Source organism: Centroberyx affinis, unplaced genomic scaffold (genome assembly GCF_046629955.1).
Source record: "Centroberyx affinis isolate AG114_WGS23_722 - 3 ecotype Tasmania unplaced genomic scaffold, CSIRO-AGI_Caff_v1 ptg004984l_1, whole genome shotgun sequence".
NCBI classification, from domain to species: domain Eukaryota; kingdom Metazoa; phylum Chordata; class Actinopteri; order Beryciformes; family Berycidae; genus Centroberyx; species Centroberyx affinis.
Genome location: NW_027282452.1, coordinates 55,510 through 80,058, shown reverse-complemented (window position 1 = coordinate 80,058; position 24,549 = coordinate 55,510). Strand labels below are relative to the sequence as shown.

General features: G+C 40.5%; 1 protein-coding gene across 1 annotated transcript in view; it reads right to left on the bottom strand.

Moving 5' to 3' along the window:
- Positions 1–353: 353 nt before the first annotated feature.
- The window catches only part of LOC139666402 (importin-11-like), a gene marked incomplete at its 5' end in the record, with an annotated part of 61,144 nt that continues 36,948 nt past the window's right edge, over positions 354–24,549 (bottom strand). Inside the window, one exon of the mRNA XM_071545605.1 lies at positions 354–2,427. Within this exon, the coding sequence (XP_071401706.1) occupies positions 2,263–2,427 (165 nt within the window). The remainder of the gene's footprint in view (positions 2,428–24,549) is intronic.

Here is a 24,549-nt window from a genome sequence, read left to right as displayed (position 1 = left end):
GAGTTGGTACTAGTGCAGGAAAGATGCTGACAATGGTTACCACTGGTAAAAATAAGCTCAGATTGCACAGTAGGATAGCAGCATGATGCCGTTAATGGTATGAATGCAGAGTAAGGCTGACATAAAACGTAACATTCATGTGATGAATGTGCCAGAGAGGCCAGTCAGTGATAAAAACACTCCAAGGACTCAGACAGCTCAGGATGTGCAGACAGCAGGGTATTAAATATGGCGGTAAGGATTCAATAATATTGATTTAGATCTTCAATGGTCATAAAGCATGTTTTCAGTTACAAACATCATAAAACCGACAATGGAAGCACACAAAGCAACATTTTGTCTGATTACTGCATTTTATTGAAGGCTTTGGAAAAAGCAACAAGGATTAATTCCCATTAAAACATGATAACCAAATTTACAATCCAAAAAACATCTCTCTACTGCGTGTTGTGTTCAAAACTTCATCATTGCTGTCATTAATACCAGTGCAGAAATCCTCTACTGCTGAACTAGATAAGAAATAATAATAATAATGATAATAATAGTAAGAAAGGTCTTTCGAGTTTTAAGGATAGGTAAGGCTGAAAAGCATAAGGCCTTGATTCTGACTGCTACTCAACTCTATCACAGTGTCAAAGGAGCTAATCTCAGGAGTATCTCCTGGGAGGTTGACAAACCTAGTGAAAGGATACCATATTAATTAATCGATAAATTCTTAAAGTGTATTCTATAAATTCTGGGTGTTGGCCCTGGTCTTTAAACCTTTAGGTTGGGACACATAGTGAATCACAAACTTGTTTTTAATGGGTTTCCACATTACAACAAATTATGTTTTTATTAAACCAGAAGTTTAGGTTCAGTCAATTTTGGGTTCTGTGCTGAACAGGTCAAAGTGCCCCAGGTGTAAGCCTATTCATGTATCATTCAACTATTCAGGAATTTAGGTGCCAAATATGCAGTCATTTATTATTTCTCTTCATGATATAGGCTTGCCAAACTCCCAAGTAATCAATGGCTCTGAGAAAACATATGGAACAAATTGGTTATCTTGCCAAATCCAAGAAATCAATCAAAAGCTTCAACTATACCACAAGAAAGTCATTGACGACCAGTCAAATCAGAAATAATGGCAGGGCAGGACAGTCAGTCTAATCCTTTAAAATGAAAAAACAGGGTGAAGTCACCTGTACAGCCTGATCTCATGTTATATTTGCAATTGCTCCACATGTTGTAAAAGTCAGCGTTGAGAAATGATGAAGGGTAACAATCTAAGATCACTGCTCCCAGGACTCCCACCATCATGCTACAATGATGAGAAGATGTACCATGGGGAAAAGTTGAAAACATGTTAAACAGTTTTTGGTTATTAAAGTGCTCCAACACACCATGAATTAGCAGCAGTATGTATATATATAAATGTGGTTCAGCACGCTTACAAATCATCAATTAAAAATCACCCAGACAAATCCCCTCCCACTCAACTCAAAAAAAGTTTTCTAGTTCTCTCAGTAGTTACTTCAACTTGACCTCTGGCTATGACAAAACAATAAACAAAAATGGAAGAAAAGAAGCAAAGTAAAAACAAACTAAAAAGTAAAATATTGTCATGCAGAATATCATCCATACTTTACATACATACAAAATTACATATCTTCTTTTTTTCTCTTTTAAGAATAGATTCTGTAAACACTGCTTTAGGTCCTTCAGGTTGGGTTTATCCGCATCTCTGCTACAATCCGTAAGTTTCTCCATAGAAAATAGTCCCGAGGCTCCTGCTCTGGCACCTGCAGATCATTTTTGCTATATCGCTCTACTCCTCTACTAACCCCCGCCCACCCCCAACTTATTTTCCATCCCTCCAAAATTCTACCCATTCCACGTTAAAACTACAGAAAGAGAAGAAACTAGAAGAACAATGGAATGGAAGCTCTAGTGTAGTGACGATTCTACGCGGATGTTTTAAAAACGCCAAGGTAGTATCTCTCTCTATAAGAAGGAGGTAAAGGTATCCAGGTAAAAGAGAATGGGGGTTCTGGGTTGGGACAGGGGTATTAGCGGAGGCTAAGTCTGGAGATAGATAAGGCTTAGCATGGGTAGAGGTTGGGAAGGTTGGGATCAGGAATCCATACGTTGGAGGGGCAGAGATAGTTACCCTTTCCGGTAGGATTTCAAAAAGCGGGGGAGGGGGTTGGTACGCTTTAGGCAAAGATGTGTGTGTAAGGTAGTGATGGATTGTAGAGACAGGCAGGCCACTGCTGTGATTCAGAGGCCTTGAAGGAACTCCTGGAGCTGCCTGACGATCTCTGTGTCCACGGTCTCCATCAGGACCCCGAAGCCCTGGTCCCCCATCAGCGCCTGCTGGGCCTTCAGCTTCTCGTAGACAAACTGCTGGAGGGAAACACTGTGCACCGGGTCCTCCAGGGCCAACTGTAGTAGGACACAGAAAACAGTGGGGGGAAATCCAGTTAGAAGGGCACCTAAGGCAGTATCTCGAAGACAACTGTGTGGGAGAGAGACACTCGGCTCCGGGCCAAGCAGACACTGGGCCAAGTGAGACACCTCATAAACTAACAGTTTATTAGACACTATACACTGTCTTTAGAAATTATTAACCCCCTTTGAATTTTTCCACAATTGTAGTACTGCAGCCTGAATTCAAAATTGATTAAATAGAGATATTTTTGGCAACAATCTACACATAATACTGCACAATGACAAATGGACAACATGTTTTAGAATTTTTTGCATTTTTTTTTTTAAGATGAAATGCAGAAATGTATCATTTGAGGATTTTCTCCCATTCTTCCTTGCAGATTTGGTCACTCAAGTTGGAGCATCTGAAGAGGTATTTTCACGTAATTACACAGTGTTTCTTTTTTTTTTTTTTTTTTAAATGGGATTCAAGTCTGGGCTTTGGCTATGCCACTCATGGGCTTTCACATGCTTGTTCTGAAGCCATTCCAGTGTTGATTTGGCTCTATGCTTAGGGTCATTGTTGAAAGATAAACTGTCACCCAAATCTAAGGTCTCTGGCACTCTGAAGCAGGTTCTCCGCACAAATGTGGCTGCATTTGGCTCCATTCATTGTCCCCTCTATCCTTACAAGTCTCCCAGTCCCTTCTGCTGAAAAGGGCCCTCACAACATGATGCTGCCACCACCGTGCTTCACTGTCGGGACGTGTTAGATAGGCGATGAGCTGTGCCCAATTTCTGCCAGACATAGCGCTTTGCATTACAGCTTAAGAGTTCCATTTTTGTTTCATCAGACCACAGTATCTTTTGTCTCATGCTCTCACTACTTTCTGCAAACTCCAGGCTGCTGTCGTGTGGCTTTTTTTTCCCAGGAGTGGCTTTCTAGCCACTCTTGCCATACAGCTCAGATTTGTGAAGTGCTGCACTGACTATTGTCCTTCTGGCAAGAGCCTGGGTAGTTCTGTATTCTTTACATGTCCTAATGATGACTGTGCTATGACTGTGCTCTTGTGAATGCCAAACACTTTAGAAATTGTTTTAGAAATTGTCTCAATTCAATGGGCAGTTACTTGGACTTCATGGTAGAGTTTCTGGTCTAATAATAATACTTTATTGCAACGTTTCGGTCATAAGACCTTCATCAGGAAAAATGTTTATAAATCATCAAATCAATTGAATTGGCCACAGGTGGACTTCAATCAAGGAGCAGAGACATCAAAGACATTCAAGGGAATCTGGATGCAATTTCACTCAATTTGGAATGTCACGGCAAAGAGGTTGCATACTTATTGACTCAAAACATTTTAGCCTTTCATTTTTAATTGGTAAGAATTTATACAAAAAACATTGACATTATGGGTTATTGTGAGTAGATCAGTGACTAAAAGGGTTAGCAGGGTTAACAATGGCTGGAGGATACAAAAATTGAGTTGCTGGTGTATGCTATCAAAACAAACAAACAAAAACCTTTCTAGGTGCTTGGGCGTAGGGGTGGGGTGGGGTGGGGTGGGGTGGGGGGTATGCATGATTAGAATGAGTGAAACTATGTTGCCTTTACAAACTCCATCTTTTAACATTAAGGTGCTGTGGTAGCACAGTATTATTGTAATGAAGAGAATCGCTGAACAAAATATTTTATACATGCTTTGACTTAGCCACTACACTTACAAAATCACCAAGTTTCTTCCTGGTATGTGAATAAATAGCGCACCAGCCATGAGACAGTTGATGCTTGTTTGACCTCTACCGTACTGTCCAGTGTACGAGCGCACACTGTATTTCCTTTATGCAGTGCTCTTGGGGCCCTGCGCAGCCTAAACAGTGGATACTGTAATTCCCTAAGCAGTGTGTGTTGCAAAGTGTTACACACAAATGCACAAACAAATGAACGCACAGAGTCTGGCATACAGAGCACCACTGAAGAGAATATAACAATTCTTAATTCTTTCAATGCCTGCCAATGGCAATGTACAGTATATCTGCAAAGGTAGTTGATAGAGACAAACCAGTCATAGCCAACATTTACCAGCAATGTCCCCACACTGTTCCAGTCAGTTACTGTATAGTACTTACTTACAGAGAGGGAAGGAGAAAGCAACTCAACCATATTACCATTTCTAAACTTGAAGCGTACATCTAACACCAGGCTTGCAATAGAGAAAATGTTTCGCTATGTTCAGCCACTGCCATTCATCTTGTGCGGAAGGCAGTTGTGGAAAATACTTGACAGTGGAGTAAAACAGCAAGGAAAAGTTCAATGTTCGACTAGAGCAGACACATTACTGTGAGCAAGCACACTGTCATTTATTTTCTGTGGAGTGAAGCGAGGGCAGAGGAAAGCACAACAGCGGGGAAGAGTTTAAAAGCCTGTTCTTCACTGCAAATCAATTAGAGGAGTTTGCGAGCACTATGAATACTGATCAACAATCAGAGATGTGCTAATGTGTGTTTGCTGTAGGGTTGTCTACCAATCATGTTTTCAGTGAAATTAATTTCTTTTTTTATGTAACAGTATCCCCATGTGACAAGCTTGTGCTTGATACATTTCAGGGATCTGCTTGTCAGCAAATCTGTCTAGTGTTTATCCACCCAGTTACATGTTCAAATTATATTAAAGGAATAGTTGGTTGGTTTCCTTGGTCAACATAAACTGTCACTGTCATTACGAGGTCATCCACAACTAGCAGAGAAACAAACAAGAATAATGAAGAGAGAAAATAGGACGGATTCACAATGCATAACATGGCAGAGGTGTGTACACACTGATAAACAACTGTGTCAGTTTGTCTGTGTGTATGTGCATTGTGTGTTTGTGAGTGTGTGCAAGCAGTTGGACTTCAGTCCACCTGCTGGCATCTCTGTAGCTGAGTTTGCTTTGATTTCCCTGTAGATTAATTAGTATTATTATTATCTGATGGTGCTTGACCCTCCCCCTCCAACCCTCTGAAAGCAGGTCAGGACACAGAAACTACACAAACATGAACTCTCACAGTCACTCAATCTCTCATTTCGTTTATCACTCAAACATACACAAACTTGACGTTGGGGCAAGCTGGCGCACTCTTACGCCCGCACATATACATACACACACATCACAGGTGAGAAATAATCCATGGTCCCTTTGAGAAGCAGATTACTGTAATGACAATTGTTGCCCTCCAGCGAATCACTGGAAAGAATACTTGTTATGCTAATTAGTTCTTTGTCATTACAGTGCAATCAAACCAGTGAAGAGTGGGATTTAGTGGCTTAATGGTGAAGCTGTCTTGCATAATTAACATCAGCACAAAGACTTGTTGGAATGTGTGTGTGTATATAGGTGTAAACACACCTGTATGAACTGGTGCATGGTGTGTGTGTGTGTGTGTGTGTGTGTGTGTGTGTGTGTGTGTGTGTGTGTAACCAAATGTCGAGGCCCATGTACACATTTCTTAATCACCTCTGATTCTCGTTAGGATCCAATCTACTTGGGGGAAACATTAAAAACACACTTCTGCGTAAATCCCAATAAATATCACATATTAGTTGTGGCTTAATATGAATACAGGCAATTAAAAGTCTGTTGGTGCAGGGCTTATATTTAATGCCTCAGCAAAAAAATGATCCAATTAAGGGGGACTGAGCACACCGTACATATTGAACAACCTTCCACATTATGCCAGGGAAACGGGGGAAAGTATTAAAAAAATTAGGAAGAGTGTGTGAGAGCGCACACAAGTGTGTGTGCATGCCTGAGTGTATGAACATCTCTGTAAGAGTGCTTGTGAAAAGTAGTGTGAATAAAAGATGAGGACAGCATATGAAGTGAAAAATAGCGAAAAAAAAAGTCTGAGGCTCTGCAGAAAGCAACACTGATATAGTTATATAAACAATCAGAAAAGTGGAAGCTCCCAATAACGACAATCAGCATGAACCACTGTCATCTCTAGGGGAAAGATGATATGAGAAGAGAGGAAAACACAGAGAGGGGAGAGAAGAAAGGAGGCAAGAAGCGAGGATATGACTGCTAGCAGAGGAGAAAGGGGAAAAGTAGGTGAAGAGTAAAGAAAGGAGGGAACAAAAAACACAAATACGAAGAAGAAAAAGAGGATGTAGTATGGCAGTGTGAGGAGACAGGATATCACGGACTGTTGTAGCGAAGCTGTAGCAGAGAACACCAGTGTGACTGGGATATAGGGATAGTGGGCAATGTCAGCTGTACCTCATCGGGGCAGAGAGGAGGAAAGAGAGAGAAGTGGGCAACATGAGGGAAGGCAAAGTGAGATGGAGAGAGACAGAGAGGAAATGACAGGGCCTGTAAAAGCCCTCATCTCCAGTGTAATTGCTAGACTACTGCTGCCCTTTTCCAAAACAAACACAGCAAAGAGCCCCATGTCATTACTGTAAAAACATCAGTGTTGTTCAACATCGGCCAGCACCAGGGATTGTAACCACCCCCCCCTACACACACACACGCCCAACCATATGTGCAAGCGCCTATAACTCTGTTGTTTACTGTTCTAAGCTCTCTGAATGACAGACACACACAAAGGCAAACAAAGTGAAACTGAAAACCAGATAAACGTTTCCATTGTCACATTATTAAATCTGGGATTACCACCAGTGTCAGAATTGCACTCAAAGTCAACTTACAGAATGACTACCATGGGGCCTATTAGGATTCTCTTTTTGTCTCACCTTTTGTCCTCTCCAACCTGTCCCCACTCAATTCCTGTTCTTTCTTTCTTATTTCCATCCCTCCCTCTGCACAATCCTCTTCCTCTCACAGTCATTCTCTTACCATGATGGGCTGCTTTATTCAGTGGGACAGTATGTTCGTAGCAGGGGACGTTGAAGGACACCAAGTCAGGCAGGCAGTTGCTAACTCAATCTGATGAAGTTGGGGGGCTGTGTGCACCAGCAACCTCTTGAGCTGGTTTTAGTTTAGGTGATAAGAGCTTGGGTAGTGCCAGGTGCTGAGACAGGTGGTGAGTGCTGGGAGGAGACACGTTTCTGCTAAAAAGATGCAAACTAGGGCAGTGTATGGTCATTAACATTATATACGCAAGTAAAGTTATTTGCCAATAGTAACTCTACTCACCAGAAAAAATATGTTTCTCTAGGCTGCATTTTTCTCAATAATGTAGTGATAATCTGTGCTCTTCATGTCATACAGACATGGATGTACTGTTACGAGCATAAGTTGCTCCAAATTGCTCCATTTTTGTTGTTGTTTTCGTTGGTGTTTTCCGCTGGCGTCCTTTCCGCTTGTGATGTGATCCCACCCACCCTTCAACCTGGTGTAGTCTTTGGTTGGAAGGAAAACCCGCATACTCTTGGCCCTCCATGGCACATGATTGCCCATCCCTGATTTATTGGGTTGGGAGCACTGTTCATAGAAAACAACAACGAAAAACTGTCAGCATTACAAAGACAGGTCCCAGATGGACACAGCCCCTTAATGGTGCAATAACCTGCACTGTTCTAGCCTATGTATATGGTTAATATCCTATGGTACTTCATGTCTGAGTGGACACACATGAGCGAACACACAGTCGCCTCACAGCAAGAAGGTTTTGGATTCTAATCTCCACCGTGGTCCTTTCTGTGTGGAGTTTGCATATTCTGCTCGTGTTTGTGTGGGTTTGCCTGGGTGCTCCGGTCTCCTCCCACAACCCAAAGACATGCAGGTCAGGTCAAGACTCTAAATTGCCCATAGGCGTGAGCGTGTTTGTGTATAGTATATATATGATGTATATGATCTAGCATATGATAGTAGTATGTGATATATAGTATATTACATAGTATATGATGTATAGTATGTATATTATGTAGTAAATGATGTATATAATGTATGTATATGATGTAGCATGTACAGTATATGACATGTATATGATAGTATGTAAAGCCCTTTGAGACTTGACTGTGATAAAGGGCTATATAAATAAACAAGACCAGACAAGCGTGCGCGCACATACCCACTGCTGAATGATGTAATGAGCGGTGAGGCTGTATGATGTACTGAAGTATGAAGTAAGAACCATATGTTCTCATACTGTGAGAGGAGGCTGAAACTGTGAGGGTCAGTGCGCTTACAATGTATTTGAGTCAGTAGGGAGTAAAGCTTGAAGATGCAAGAGGGAATAGGGGTGGGCACACAGAAGACAGGCATATTGTGGGTGTGATCCCAAGTAGCAGGAAGAATTTCAGTTGTGCATTTTGTTCTGTTGTTCCTGGCTGTGTATAGATATGCCATGGTAGGTTCTTTTATCCAAAGCAACAGTACCACGAGTGCCTACATTTGTTTTTTTTAGAATGGGTGACCCCTGTTGGAATCTAATCCTTCACCCTGGCAGTGTTAGTGCCATGCTCTGCCCATTAAGGTATGCAACACCACTCTTTACAGTAGCACACATGCTCAGTATCACATCAGTGACACATGCAGAGTTGCCAACTTCTGTTACTACAAAGTTGATTTTGTTAGGAAGCAGCGCTTGGTGGTTTGGCTATCACAGTGATTGCTTGGGTAATCAAATGTGCAGACACACACAATGAGTCAGCCAACTTCGTGTCTGGAAGGAGAGAGAACACTAAGGCTGTGACCCAGGCAAACAGTCAACTCATACAGTTGGTTTAGGTGCATTAAGGATAGGAAGTGATGAACTATTCCTTTAACATGTTGTGACCGAGAGAACAACAGAATGTGGTTTATATAATTTTTGTGCTCATGAAATCTTCCAGTGATCACATCTGTGACCACTCCCATCAGGATACAAATGCTTCACCACAGGATGAAGGTGATTGCATGTATTGCCGTTTTAATTTGAGTGGACCTAAACCATGTCAAGGAAATGCCCATCTGTTTTCAATATATTCCATATCTCTCATTTCCTCAGGTGCTAAATGGCAGTTGCCTGTATGAGAGCCAAGTTCAGCTCAGGTCATCTGAGGCAAGCGATAGCCTGAAGAGATAACAGTAGCTGATACAGTTTGGATTTTGTACTCTGAGGAAGATGAAACGTGAAATGGGCGAGTAATCGGGGTGTGCGGAAGTATGAGGAAAAGAGATAAAGAAAGGTGATGGAGAGATAGAGGGAGGAGCAGAGATGAGAGGAAGAGAGCAAAAGGAAGAAGAGAGGAGAGCTTTGCCCTGTGGGGGAGTGTGGGGGAGTCTGGCTCTGATGCAACAACCTGCTGGGTAGACAGTGGAAACAGGGGAAAGGAAAAAAAACGACTGAGGGAGGGATGAAGGGAGAGGACAAAAGGAGAGCAATCTGCATGGAGATAGGGAGCACAGCAAACCTGATGGAATACAAACCAAATATTCTTGTCCAGGCAAAATGCGGGAAGGGACAAATGAGGGCAATGAAGGCTTGGGAGGAAGAGAAATGGAGTGATGATGAGAAGAAAGGAAAGAGGGAGGGTGACATGTCCCGCACTGTAGCTCACTGATAAAGAAGCAATGGCCTTTCTGCCCGGGAGAGAGAGTAGAGGACAAACAGAGAGTAAGGATGAAAAGAAGAGGGAGAAATATGAAATGTGGAAGAGAAGCAGTGAATAGAAGGGTTTGATAGTTGCCTGGTGGGCAGATGAAAGAAGTTGGGAAAAAAAGGATAAGAGAGAGGATAGAGAAGTAGGAGAGATATATGGGTGAGAAATGAGAGTGTATAATTATGATGATGATGAGTATGAAGTAATTTTAGCCATGTCAGTAATTATTAGAGACTGTGTGCGCCCATGAAAGTAAACATTCCGGTCTCTTTTACCTCCTGTAAAACGCCTGGCAAAGATAAAGCTAGATGACATCGGCCCTGTTCACATCATAGCCAAAGTATTTTTGGACAATTTTTCAATCAAGATGTTGAGATCAGACCAAAAGTCTCAAGCCCAACTCTTGTAACCATGCTGTTAGGGCTGGACCCAAATATTCGACTATTCGGATATTCATTGGGTTGGGTAGGTATTCGGTTTTCAATTTTGGGATTCGGATATTCGTTTTTTTAAATGTAATTTTATATGTAATGATTGCTGCTTGGGTGTTTATATAGTGATGTCACACTTCCGCTCTTGCAGAGTCAGAGTTTACTTTTGTATGGGGAAGTCGTCTGAGTCCTTGTCTCTAACTTTATGTTATACCATAAAACTTCAATTAAAAGCCCAGTCCCAATTAAACGTCCCTTTTACTGGCCGGGTGTGGCTACATGTTTTGACAAAAGGCCGGTCTCAATTAGAAACCGGTTGCCATTGATGCTGCGAAGCAAGTTTTTTTTTTTTCACTTGCATTCAAACGTCAGCCACATTTGCTGATCGCCATGGCGGCACAGAGAAAAAACTACGACCTGAAATTCAAGCTGTCAGTTGTCAAATTTTTTGAACAAAACTCAGGAGAAGCAGCAACAAGACATTTCTCTGTTGATCTTTTTTCTGCTTTCATCCTTTCTAAGGTAGGCTACCGGTATTTTGGTACGGGGCTCTCTCTCTCTCTCTCTCTCTGTGCTTTAGAACGTAACCGCTGTGAAACATGCAGAAAATAACGTTTAATTTGTCTGATTCACCGGCTTTCTCGCTACCACCGCTCCCTCTCTTTATTCACTTTCTAGCTCACTCGACCACCGCTTGCGCTCTCTCTCTCTCTCTTTTGTGCGAAAGGAATTAAAGGCCTGTCCCATATAGACGCCTGTCCCAAATATAGGCCGGTTGAGTTCAGTGTTTGAAGCAAATAAAAGCCTGTGCTATTAATTGAAGTTTTATGTGTGTTAAGTATGTTTTCAGTGCTGTGTTTTTGTGCGGAGGAACTGTGACTATGTGTGAACTTTGTCGGGTGAACTGTTGCCAGTGTATGGAAAGCCAAGCAGTTTGAAGGTGCGTGACTCTTAACACGAAGCTCCGAAGCCCAAAAAATGGTATTCGGGACAGCCCTACATGCTGTATTGTTATCGTTCAAGTACGTCAATGTCAATTATGGAATTCAATTGATTAGACACTCCCATCTCTGTAATTTTGCAGACTGATTACAGAGATCTCCTATCCCGTGTGAAGTCGTCATCAACATTACAGATGACTTGTGTTAAGAATTACTTTATGCACATTATCGTGAAAACCAATAACATCCAAATGGGGCTTTAGAGGAGAGACTGTGTGATTATGTGAGATGAAAGTGTGTAAGAATGAGGGGAACCTATAAAATGTAAGGGATTGTTTGTGTGTGTGTATGCAAGAATGTGTGTGTATGGCTAATGGATAATATGTAAGTGAGTGCAAGTCTGTGTGTGTGTGTGTGTGTGTGTGTGTGTATTGGCATGGCTGAGCTGGCCTGGTGGGTACAGGCCTGCTACATATTCTGGTCTGACACTAATCCTATTACTTCAGGCTTTTCCTCCTCCAACTCCTGTAGATACTAGTTATCTGCTGGTGTCCCCACATATATACTGCCCCAGTCGAAGGACATCCATATGCTTGCACACATACATCGACAAAAAACACACAAATCTTTGTACAAACATTTATACACACACACGCACAAGCACATTCATAGACAGTCACACTCACTCTCACATTCCCCCTTCTCTCTCCAAGACGGGTCCACCCCAGCTTGCCGAAAACACACACAATATTTTGAAGCAACAGAGAACCTTGCTGCGGCCAATTGTAAGCCTACCAATTCATGTTCGCCTACACAGGTTTCACTGTAATGCATCTAATTCAAACACTACAATAATAATTCTATTATGAGTGCCGTCAAATAGCAGGTCGGTACAAACGTAATTAGGCTATCCTACAGGATAATTTGCATTTTACCTACTTGTTGGGGGAAGCTAATATGTAGAATGAGAAAAATAGCACCAGTTGTCAGCTTTGCTCTGTGATGTTTGCTGGTTAGGTTCTATGAGCAAGACTGGAAACTGATGGATTTAAAAGTGGCTGCCTGGATTAGTTTTCTTCAATGTTGTCAGATGTATCTTTAAGTTCCAGGGAGGACAGCAGCTTTCAGGTATCCTTTGTATTTATACACTGCATCACAATATTCGAAATGAGCCTCATCTTCTCCTACATTAAAATACACTTTGCTAACACTTTCATTATTTTCCTTGGTGCAGTATTCTTGTAGACCTTGTTCCTCAATCTCTGTGAATTCGTCATCAACCTTACAGATGACTTGTGTTAATAATTACTTTACGCACATTGTCGTGAAAACTCCATAGCAGCCTTCTCCAAAACAGCTGAAGTCAGTGGGGACCAGTTCTTTAGAGTTCCAAAAAGACCTATATTTACACCATAATTTAGTGCAAATCTTAACTACAGCTGATTGATTTGCAACAAATAATGGTGTATAGGTCTTTCTATTCACAGTGTGATTGTTTGGCTGTTTTTGTTTTGGAACTCTAAAGAACAGGTCCCCATTGACTTCAGTTGTTTTGGAGAAGGCTGCTACAAAGTTGTGCTGGCAACCTCCCTGTGTGTTATATGGACTAACAAATTTCACCTGTGTTTCATTTGGCATGAGGGTGAGTCGATGATGACAGAATTTTCATTTTTGAGTGAACTATTCCTTTAATATTCTCCTTGTTAAGCTTCCTCTTGTGTTTATTTTAGTCACAATATATCGACTTCTCCCTGTTAAGCCTGGAAATGAAGAAACAGACAGTTCAAGACAAGTGCTTTGAACTGATGATATTTTCCTCCCATTCAGATCTGAGATCTGTTTGTACTCTTAAGATATGAAGTGATCCTCTGATCAAACAGAAGACAATGAAACGGACAGTCACAATTACTTTTGAGTGATTATAAACATACCAACAAAAAGGCAATAAAAAACATAACACAAAAATCACCCTTTAGGTGAACGGATATTCCATACAGATGCAGAGCTTAATACAGTATATAATTTCATCTTTACAGTAGCTAATGCAATCCTGATCACCTCTGAACTCTTTGTGGTGTACAGTGGATCTCATGAGAGCCCTTATTCATATTCAATTGTAGTGTAATCCAATTCCATCACTGTGCTGCCCACCACCGGCTCTTTTATTTTCCCATACAGCCAGAAACATAGCCTCTGTAAAGGACCTCTGACCCTGGGCCCAGTCAGTGTCTCTCTGCTTGACCAATTTCTCTCTCTCTCACCTCAAAAGCACTGCACATAACACTTTTTGAGGAGAACTCCTGCGCTACAGTTACTTTTAAATTTGTCCTACTGGTGTACAGATTTTCTTTAGATATTTATTAAGTTGCCTCGTTAAGATGACCTGTTATATGAAACATATTTGCTCCCGGTGCTTTGTTACAAGACATATAAAAAGTGTAAATTTCCACTTTAATTCATGTAAGATTCATGTTATCGTGTGTTCAGTTTGTGGAAAATATTTAAAAACTTAGTGTGGATGCATAGCAATATGCAGGCTTTGGTGATATAAGGATTGTTCAGCATGGTATTGGGACAATAATCATTCTCACTCAAATGACTTAACATCGTGCAGCCCATGAGCCATGTAAAATATTTACAGAAGCCAATCACATATCACTCAAGAATGAGATCACGCACATATTTTTCTGTAATGGCAGAAAGATGGCAAATGCTCAAAAAAAAAAATGCTGCTACTCCTATTTGGTTTTTCTTTATGTTTAAACCTAATGAATCAAGAAAGCCGCTGAATCTGGATGAGGTAGTATGCAGATTTTATGAAAAGCAAGTTGCTACAAAAACAATACACAAGCAACCTACACTCCCACCTGATGAACCACCATCTAGTGTAGTTTACAAGGCTGCCCCTACCACCAATATCAAGTAAACGGCCCACAATTCCTTGTCACGGGACTCAACCCTCCATCACTGCTGGGGCACCTGCAAAGTAAACTGCAGCAAGACTATACCAGGGCCGTCACCAAAGTGGTGGTATCATTCCATACTGTTGAGATGGGAGATTAAAGAGATGTTGATTATGCCTGACTTGCAATATGAGCTAACAGCATGCAAATATCTTGCGAAGACAACCATCCCAGCATATCATAAAGTGTGCTCAGATGTGGAAAAGGCAATTAGAGAGGCAGTCTACTCTGCACAAACCACAGATATGTGGTCTAGTGTTACTTTACAGTCTTATATGTCAGTCACTGCCCCTTCCATAAGCCCAGAGGGGAAATTAGAATCTGAAAAACAACCTTGTTTCCAAAGGCATATAACCAACAACGTGGCTGCAAGTGTCGTTGAAGGAGTGTAAGATGGAGGAGGAAAAACACCAGAAATACAGCAGCTAACAAAGTGGCAGCTGTTCACAAATTGGACTGTTCCTGGTTCAGCTGTTTTGATCATTTGAACCTGGTAGTGACAGCTGCCGTAAAAAACCTGCAAGTGTCAGTCGTTGAGTGGACAGACCACTGGGTGTGAGCCAGGCCATCACTGGAAGTTTCTGCCATAGGTGGCAAACGAGATGATGATGATGATGATGATGGCAAAATGTGCCCTAAAGTATTTATGCATGTGTGCCAGTAGCATTGCATAGGAACGCCTCTTCAGCACAGCTGGAAATGTTGTGAATTCGTCTGCTGAAGCCAGAGAAAGTGGACATGCTCGTTTTGAAAGTGGACATGCTCGTTTTGAAAGTGGACATGCTCGTTTTGAAAGTGGACATGCTCGTTTTTCTGGCCAAAAATGCTTAAGAAATGGGATCTGAATTTACATTGGTCTTTGAGGCCTAGTTTAGCAGATTATTCAGATTTATATAATTTTAGTTTTTATAGCCTAAGCCTATTCATTTGTTTGTCAGGCTGTTACCTCAAGGTTCAAATTTTGATATCGCCCAAGCCTAGCAAGCTGATCTTTCGAATCAAACTGCAAAAACTGAATTGAGCAGAGCCCCCAGTACCAATCTTCGCACCATGGGGGATCAGGCCTTCTGCACCACGCTTGTGGAACAGCCTCCCTAATCATCAGGGCAGCGCAGACCTTGAACTCATTTAAGACAGGCCTAAAGACCTTTTTATTCAGGAAGGCTTTTTCGTGTTAACTTTCTTTAGTGATTTTTTTCTTTGTTTTTGTTTTATGTTTTGTTTTTAACTCCCCTCTCTCTCACACATAAAACAAACCTACCCACTCACACATTCTTGCACTCATTTACACATATGCACATACACACACGTGTGCACACAAAAAAAAAATAACACTCTTAGTTGCACTTACCTTAATTAATTTGAATGGCAATGAGCACCATTGTCCCCAAAACACCATTACAGAAGACTTTTAAACTGTCCCTATAGTCACTGAGAAATACAATTTTTAATATCGCCATCATCTTAACTATTGCAATGGCGCTGAGAAAGTTGGCTGGACGCAATCTTTCTCCAAATTAAATCACGCATGTTTCTGTGGGTTTGTTTGCACTGTGTGAGAGGAGTGTGTTTATGTGTGTGTGTGAGAGAAGGAGAAGGAGAGAGACAGACAGAGAGTAAGAACTGTGTGTGTGTGTGTGTGTGTGTGTCTGTGGCTGTAGAGTGTCATGTTGGACTAAATGCCCTGTCTAATCAATAGAGTCAGGATCTCTAACGACTGTGTCCAGACCCAATCAATGTCCTAGCTCATCAGCACATACACACCACATCAGCCTTGACACAGACGCATAAAAACTTATTTTTTTATGATGTTTTTATGCTCAAGCACACATAACCATAGATCACGGAGAAAGAGGAGTATATATACCTGTGTATAGCCTGAAACTACACTAGTGGCAGCCTCTAATACACTCACTCAGATTGCATTGCAGTTTCCCTCTTAGTTCAAAGCCTGGGCATCTGACAGTGTCTCACTAACATCACCATTGGTTTCCTATAAGGATCTTTTCACAGCCCACATAATGACATATGGTACATATGGTACAGAGCACAGCAGAGTTTAAAGCTCCCAGGCTGACACTCCTACCACTGGGACTTGTTGGCGTTAATGAAAGCCTGTTAGGACTGACCTCCGACACCAAGGCAATTACAGACACTTGACGAACCTATGAGGAAGGGGGTGAGGAGTGGGGGTTGTTGGTGGTGTGTTTGTGTATTTGGTGGTGGTAGTGGGGGGTAGTCTACTGGGGAACTTCCCATAAAGAACAAATAGATCCTCAGCAAGTGGAGAGAGAATGAGGGAGAGTGACAGAGATAGAGAGGAGAGAGGAAAAGACAGAGAGAGAGAGGCAGAACTCTAAACTGAGGGAAAAGGCAAAGTAAATTCTTCAGTGTCATTATATTGAGGGACAGAGATACATGTGAGTGAAGCAACATCAAAGAGAGGGAACAAGATGAGACCATGAAACAGCAATCAAGAAAGACACAACTGGACTTTAAGGAGAAAAAGGAAAATAAAGATAAAGAGAGAAACACAGGCATGAATGAAGATCAGAAAGGGATAGATTGAGTAAACTGCCCTCCCTCTCTCTCCTGTTCTGAGGTTTCAGTAGTTCATGGTCTCTTGACTTAGAGGGGGGATTAGGTCTCGATTGCAGTAATTTCCTCACCAAATGAGGCAGCACAAATTATAATACCCTAATTAGTATTGGACTAAAGGGCGTAAATGTAAGAGCCCCTGAGCAGTCTGTCACAAGGGTGCTCATTACCAAACACATATGTAAGCGTGGGTGTGCGCGCACATCCACACAAGCTAAATAACAAAGACACAGATCACATGCGTGTAAACATAAAAGGAAACACTCCTCTGTGGAGTCCTCAGCTCAGTGAACCTCTCAAACCACTTAACATTGTGAATAATTTTGTCTGTGATAACATGTGGGACATAAAGCTAGCTTCATCATTTTAGCTCAGTTAAAAGGCAATCCAAATAAAAAACTAGATCAATGTGAAGTGCATTAGGAAAGGGAAAACAACTCAAGTGAGCATTTGGCTGAACTATTGGCATCTGGCTCATGCTTTCTGTGTGGCTTGAAGTGTGCAAGCTCAGCATGAATGCACAAGTGTGAACTCTGTGTACCTTGGCATTCATGCTTCTCTTTATTTCTTCTCTTTATCAGACTCAAAACTAAACATGGAGAAGCAGCGTTCAGTTTTTATGCACCAAATATCTGGAACAAACTCCCAGAAAACTGCAGGTCTGTTGCAACTATCAGTTCTTTTAAATCAAGGTTGAAGACTTTTCTGTTTGCCGCTGCCTTTATTAAATCAAATAACTATTCATCTCTCACACTGCACTGCAACGTTTATTCTTCTTACACCTGTCTTATTCTATTTTAGCCTTTTTTTTTTTTATATTCTCTTAGCTCTTTAATGAACTTTATTTTTCTTGGTCTTTTATATGAATTTTATCCTTTTCATTTTGTCTCGATGCTTTTAATGTTTTATTTAAAGCACTTTGAATTGCCTTGTTGCTGAAATGTGCTATATAAATAAACTTGCCTTGCCTTATTTCCAGACAACCACGTGCCCAAAAAATCCAAATCCCCCATAAGACAAAAACCTTTCCGAGACATTGCTTCCGGTTCCATCAACTGGAAAAACATGGCAGGTGTGTTTACTGAGCTGCAATTGTTGGGTGAGGAGCAACAGGTTTGTTAACTGTTATTAAAAGGAGAAAAAGATAATAGCTCCTCTTTTCAATATGATGAAAACATTTTGTTTGTAAGACAAATGTATTGGATTGATAAGAGATGCATTTTTGTTATTTCCAAAAGTCTGCTAGTCGTTTTGACGCAGTGAATTGAATGCACTGAATCCTCCCCTACATTTCACATGCAACAATGCTCAGTGCTCTGGTGGCGTTGTGCACACACACACACACACACACACGTGCACAAAGAAACTCTAGGAACATTAAATGATCAATCCATGTCTCAAATGGTCAAACAACAGTGGAAGGTCTTTCCAGAGGGAACACTCATCAAGATTACAGACAGGAGTTTGGGCAGCCTCTGGTTCAACACGCCTTCCTCCTGTTGCAACACCTTTACATCAGTGTTACAGTTCAATAAACTTCCATATCCCATCTGCTTACTGCTACTCTTCAGCTGCATTCCCCAAAGCCTTACTGGGGGGTTTCCCCTCTAACGCCTCCCTGCACACCTTACACTCATTTATTCACACAGGCACTTGAGGGTAGAGAAAGGGAATAGAATCATTTAAACTGCCGGAAAGAGCAAGAACAACGACCAACGCTGCTGTTTTAACACATAAGCCATTATCTGCAAATGCCAGGAAACGCCTCCAAACATTCTAGCCAAATTAATTGCTTCCAGCTCATCCTTGCTTTGGTGGCCAGCAATCAAACAGCACTTAATTGTTTAATTGCGATAATTGAAGGATTAGGCGTAGTACTGTAGTTTAGTTGATTGATGGTTTGGAGTGGTGGTGCTTCCAGCTCCCAGGAGAGTTTCAAACAGCAGGAGAGCAGAGTTGTACGAAATAAGACAACTCTCCACATCTCTCAATCTTATTTTATTACATTGTGTGGTTGTACTCTACCTCAGGGCCCAGTAGTAGACACATTCACTGAGTACTTGGGGCCAAATAATTTATCTGTGATGGAGTAGCCACTAACTATGGAAGCCCATTTCCGCCAGTGTGATGAAAAAAAAAAAAAGATCCTGTAAGTCATTAGTCATAATGAGTTAGTATCTCAAAATAATGAGTTAGTATCTCAAAATAATGAGTTAGTATCTCAAAATAATGAGTTAGTATCTCAAAATAATGAGAAACTTTCTCAAAATAATGAGTTAGTATCTCAAAATAATGACTTAGTATCTCAAAGATACTAACTCATTATTTTGAGAAAGTTTCTCATTATTTTGAGATACTAACCGTTTTTTTCATTGCACTGGCAGAAATTGGCTTCCATAGAGATGAGATGCTTGCCCTTCACAATTTCACAAGCTGTCCATCCAAATGATATTATTTACACTTTGTAATGACATTTTTAAATTGTTGTTTACATTCTAGCAAACCAATGCCATCGCTAGAAAGATCAGCTCAGAAATAAACATAATTCTGCACAGACACTTTTATTTATTACATCATGTCGTGGTTGTATTGAATCGTGAGCCCCATATCGCGAATTGAATTGTATCGTGAGATAAGCATATTGTCTCATCCCTAATATTAAATATCTGTAACAGCAGACTAGCACAGCAAAATAGAGAAAAGAGTGAGGCTACAGTAGTCTCTGCATAGCCCTACATACTGTAAGTGTCAATAATACACATTTGGCTTATAACAGGCTGTTTAAGCCTTTACATTTTTATAAAAGTCTTTAGTTTTAAGACCCCAAGATGAACTACTAGCCATATCGTAAACAATCACAAACAACACTGATTCTCTTAAAGGGATTTTATGACCATGGGTGCCAGTCAGCAAGATGGAAACCTGCTGACAGGCAAGTCATTTAGATCATATCTGCGTTGTGCTATATATTTAAATCACAGACATACGAAAAGAAGAGACAAAGACAAGGGGAGAACGTGAAAGAGAGATTCACAGCTATAATATCCTTTCTCTGTCTCCCTCTCAATGAATGCATTTTATTTGATCATGTCTGAGGTCATTTGCCTCTCCCCTTTATTACTACCAGTAAACTGGTCCACTGAAGAAGAAGTGGGAGTTTAACTCAATTTGTGCTTAACTTTTAAAGAGTAATGCTCTCATCATACAGTTACTTTATTTGTTTTGTCATTTCCTCTAAATGTACCATAGACTTATAACTCAAATGAAAAATTAAAAAAACAAGACTAAGAGTCTAACAGCCCCGCGACATTGGATTTTGTCAAAGCGTCCATGCTGAGAATCGAACACGGGTCTCCCGATTAAGAGTCTGCAATCTAATTCCCTGTGGCACACTTTCACCCACGTGACCAAAAGCGGTGAACTGAGCGAGCGAGATTTCGATCCATAGAGTGGGGCTAAAAATGGTCTAAAAGTTTTCTACAAAAGTAGAAGACAAGTTGCCTTGCTTCTATTGTACAAAGGAAAATACTACTCCATTTCATTATTCAGATAATTCTTAAAGCTTTGGACAATCTAATCATTAATTATGAACATGAACTAGGCCTGATCTGCAACATTAATCTGTCAGACACCAGAGAACCAATATTCTGATATGTAATCCCACACTGATAAAGAGGCAATTAATGCATTTGTAAACTTGTCTAATGTTTATCTTAACATTTACACCTGAGTGAGATTTATTATATGATTGTTGTAACAATTCTGAAAAACATAATGTACTGTCATTTTCTCCCACCATTCTCCATCTTTTCAAAAAACAGTTTTTCTATGGAAATGTACTTCAGTATATCACACAGGGACATTTCTTCTGCCTATATGAGACAGTAACAAATTGCGTGCAATTGAAGCAATCTTTGTTTCTATATTTATGTTATCCTTGGATTCACGTAAATGGAGGTTAAATAAACAGCAAACATGACAAATACATGCAATGAAGCTTTCTGGGTTGTTCTAAGGGCCTATGTGCTGGAGTGAATTCCAGTGTTTGTACATGCACAATGGCTGGCTGCAGTCTTAGTCTTTCCATATCCTGGTCTGGTGGAAGGACTTCTAGGCTCTCAGATCTCTTTCCTACGTCTATTCTGTCCATCACAAATTCCTACATGCTTTTACAGGTATCAGTCAATCTTCTGTAGGGCCTGGAGACGCTGGCCAGATACATATCTGTCCAGAACATCTCTTTGACCCTCTGCATTTTCATGAGGATGTCTTGTGGTCTTCTGGGAAGGCAAGCAGGCCACTGATTCTGGGATATTGATTTGTTTGGGCCTATGAGAGTGTAAGTGCTGTCTCTGCAACTCCCCTCTGTCTCAGGTAAAAAGGTTCTTAGCATAGCGTCACATCCCCCCTACTTTAGTTCTTCAAGTCAGCTCAGAGCACAGACCGATGCAAAGACACGTTCTCGCTGCTTCCCCAGTACAAAATGTATTGTTCATACACTGCACTGGGTAGATGGAAAGAATTTATATTTGACATTTAGTAACAGAATGAGCGCTGAATATTGATCAACTCTCAGGAAAGTCAAGATGATGACATCTCAAGGCATTGAATGGTCATGTATATTTTTGGCAAGAAGAATTAATCCATTTCATGAATTCTGAATTAAAAGTGATGTTCTCATCTCTCATACACACAGATCTCTCATCTGAAACTGTGGGTTGTACACTTTGGCTGTTTGTTTTTCTCACATAAATCCCAGGGGACCATACTCTTTGCAAATCCTATTCTGAGATACTTCTTGCATGCATGCCAATGTCTACAGCACCACAAAAAAAGATGCAGGTCGATCCTGTCAAAATTCATGACCTAGCTCAATGGATGGAGCGAACACTGCCAGGGGGCAACTGGGGCGATGAAAGCTAAAAATGTAAAGTTATGAAAGTATGGAGGTATATTTCTGCCAAAACAAATCGTACGTAACCCCAAGATTGTGAAATGGTTCAGTCGTAAAAAGTAATCTGAAAACCCAAAGTCAGTTCTGTAAATCTATCAACAGTACACCTACGGATGACTTTTCATGCCTTTGTAAAACAAGGGTTATAGTCCTGTTTATAGATTTACAGAACTGACTTTGGGTTTTCAGAATCATTTTTTATGGTTGAACCATTTCACAATCTTGGGTTTACGTATGATTTGTTTTGGCAGAAATATACTGTACCTGCATATGAAAGCTGTTTTGGATATAAGGATCCATATAATGTGTCATGTTTTGTAAAATCTATTTAGAAAATGAACAACCCACCAATTTCCAAGTCCCAATTCACATCTACAAATCTGATTGGCCATGTTACAGTTAATATTTAAAGGAAGAGTTCATTGGTCATTATGTATTCACCCTCATGTCATCCACCATAAAAGTGACATGTTCTCTAACAAAATTAGTAATTACACAAAACAAGGATGGTGCTTTTAAAAATCATAGTACACAACTGAATACAACTGAATCTTCTATATTTTTTAAATATTGAATGATGATAAGAATAGATAAGAAATTATATATCCCCAAAATGGATATAGGCTATAGCATGTATAATAGAACATTTAACTATTTATGATGATGCTCATCCAAGTTCTGCTGACTCAGTTATGACAGCTCAACCTTGTTATAATTGGTAGAAGTTTGTTGCGCTGTCATAACTGCTGACAGTGCAACAAACTTCTACCAATTATAACAAGGTTGAGGTACTGGTACCACAACAAAAAAAAATTGAGAGATATCAGACTTGTATCACAGTGCAGTCTGCAGGGCTGGCTTGCTTAAGACTTGCCTAAGAGTAACAACCTCAACAATGACATCAAACATGGCTGAAACTTTCGAATAAATATCTCAGACCATGTTCAAGTTGAGGAACTGGAAGCATTCATTCTTGCTTGGAACCTAAATTTACAGCAATAATTCAGAAAGCAAGAGCAAAATATTATTAACATGTTATTCCTGTGATCTTCCTACAGTTCAGTCTCTCGGACGGCAGTAGCTTAGAGGTTAGAGAATTAGGATTGTGTTCAGAACGTCATTGGTTCAAATCCCAGGACTGGCTGTGTATTGGAAAAGTGAATGAGTAACACTGTGCAACAGGGATATTGGCACATTTTCTGTGCCAAGTGTTAACCATTACTATGAAAATATATTAGAACTTTTGTAATTTGTATGTAAAAGCTCAAACAAGCATGAATCAACAAAGTCAGTCACTATTTCATTATCAGTGGATCAGGCCGAGGTTTCAACTTTTGATGTCATCACAAATTAGAGCTTCAGCTTGGTAGTACTCAGTGTTTGGATAGAGTTGTTCACAAATATTGATTTAACAGTACAGAAGCAAGGCATAGCACAGATCAGGTCTGGAAAAAATCCTTAGACACTCAACTAGAGAATGCAATGTTGTCTGAAGTGTGACAGTTAATCTTAAAAGTTCAGCTGGAAGTTTACAAAACTGATCCTGCTGCCTGCAAACTTTCCAGTGAGGGTTACATCGTGCTGGACCCTTCATACTCTATGGGCTTTCTGCTTAGACAGCATCTGTTGTGCCAACTGCCAGCCTTCCGTTCGCAGCTCAATACTCAAAGAATAGGCTCTAAATGATATTAATGGGCCACTTTACGTCCCAATCCCAGCTGAGCCTACAGTGCCAGGGACAATTTTGTGAACAGCGTTGAGAGAACATTGCATGCTTGGAATCCTTCATCAGACAATGCTGGCAAAATGCCAGCAATATGTCCAGGCGGTGATCTTGATTTGCATTTGCTCACAATCAATCAAGGGTAATGCTTTATTCAATTAATTAATCAACCTGTCCTGAGCAAAGACCAATCCATCAGTCATTCTGTCGCTAGTTTGAAGTCCTGAATGTGACTGAATAGGTGTGAAGATGGATGCATGAAACAGGCAGGAGTGTGATTCAGACTGCTTTTCAGCTCTCTCAGCAAGACCATCAAAATTACAGAGAATGGTTTCATCTGTACTGAGCCCCATGCAGGGTAAGTAAGCTTCATGCTGGTAATTAAGATCTATTAGGATCAATTCATCAACTGTGAACTGTCAGACCAGAGATCACATGTTAAATGTCATTACTTGATTCAGAGCAATTACTTGACGGGAGAGAAACCCAGGAAATCCAAGAACTGATGAGACTAAAAAACAAAAACAAAAACAAAACAAAACATTTTAGTTTGTCTCATTAGTGATCTGCACAGCTGGAGTATTCCACACAAAGACAAGACATAAATCATGTACATGTGTACAGATGTTAAGTGGGCTAATTGATTCTTCTAGCATTCCCTGTAGTGGGTGCATTATAATTTATTACCTTGCTGCTCGTTAACACAGCATGTTGCAGTCCAAGACTTGTTATGATTCCCCCACTGAGCCGACTCTAATTTGTCTTTACATGCACAGACATGAACGCATGGAATACCAACATGAATGATACAATTTAGGATTCATATTCATCACAGATTCCTCATCCTCAACTGAAAAAAACATTGCCAGCGCAAAGAAATAGCACTATATCCCTGAATAATAAAACTTTTGACATTCTATGAGCTCTACATTCAGAATTACGCTGTATAGCTTTTCATTCATTTTAAGGGTCATTGGGCTGTGGAAAATATTAATTC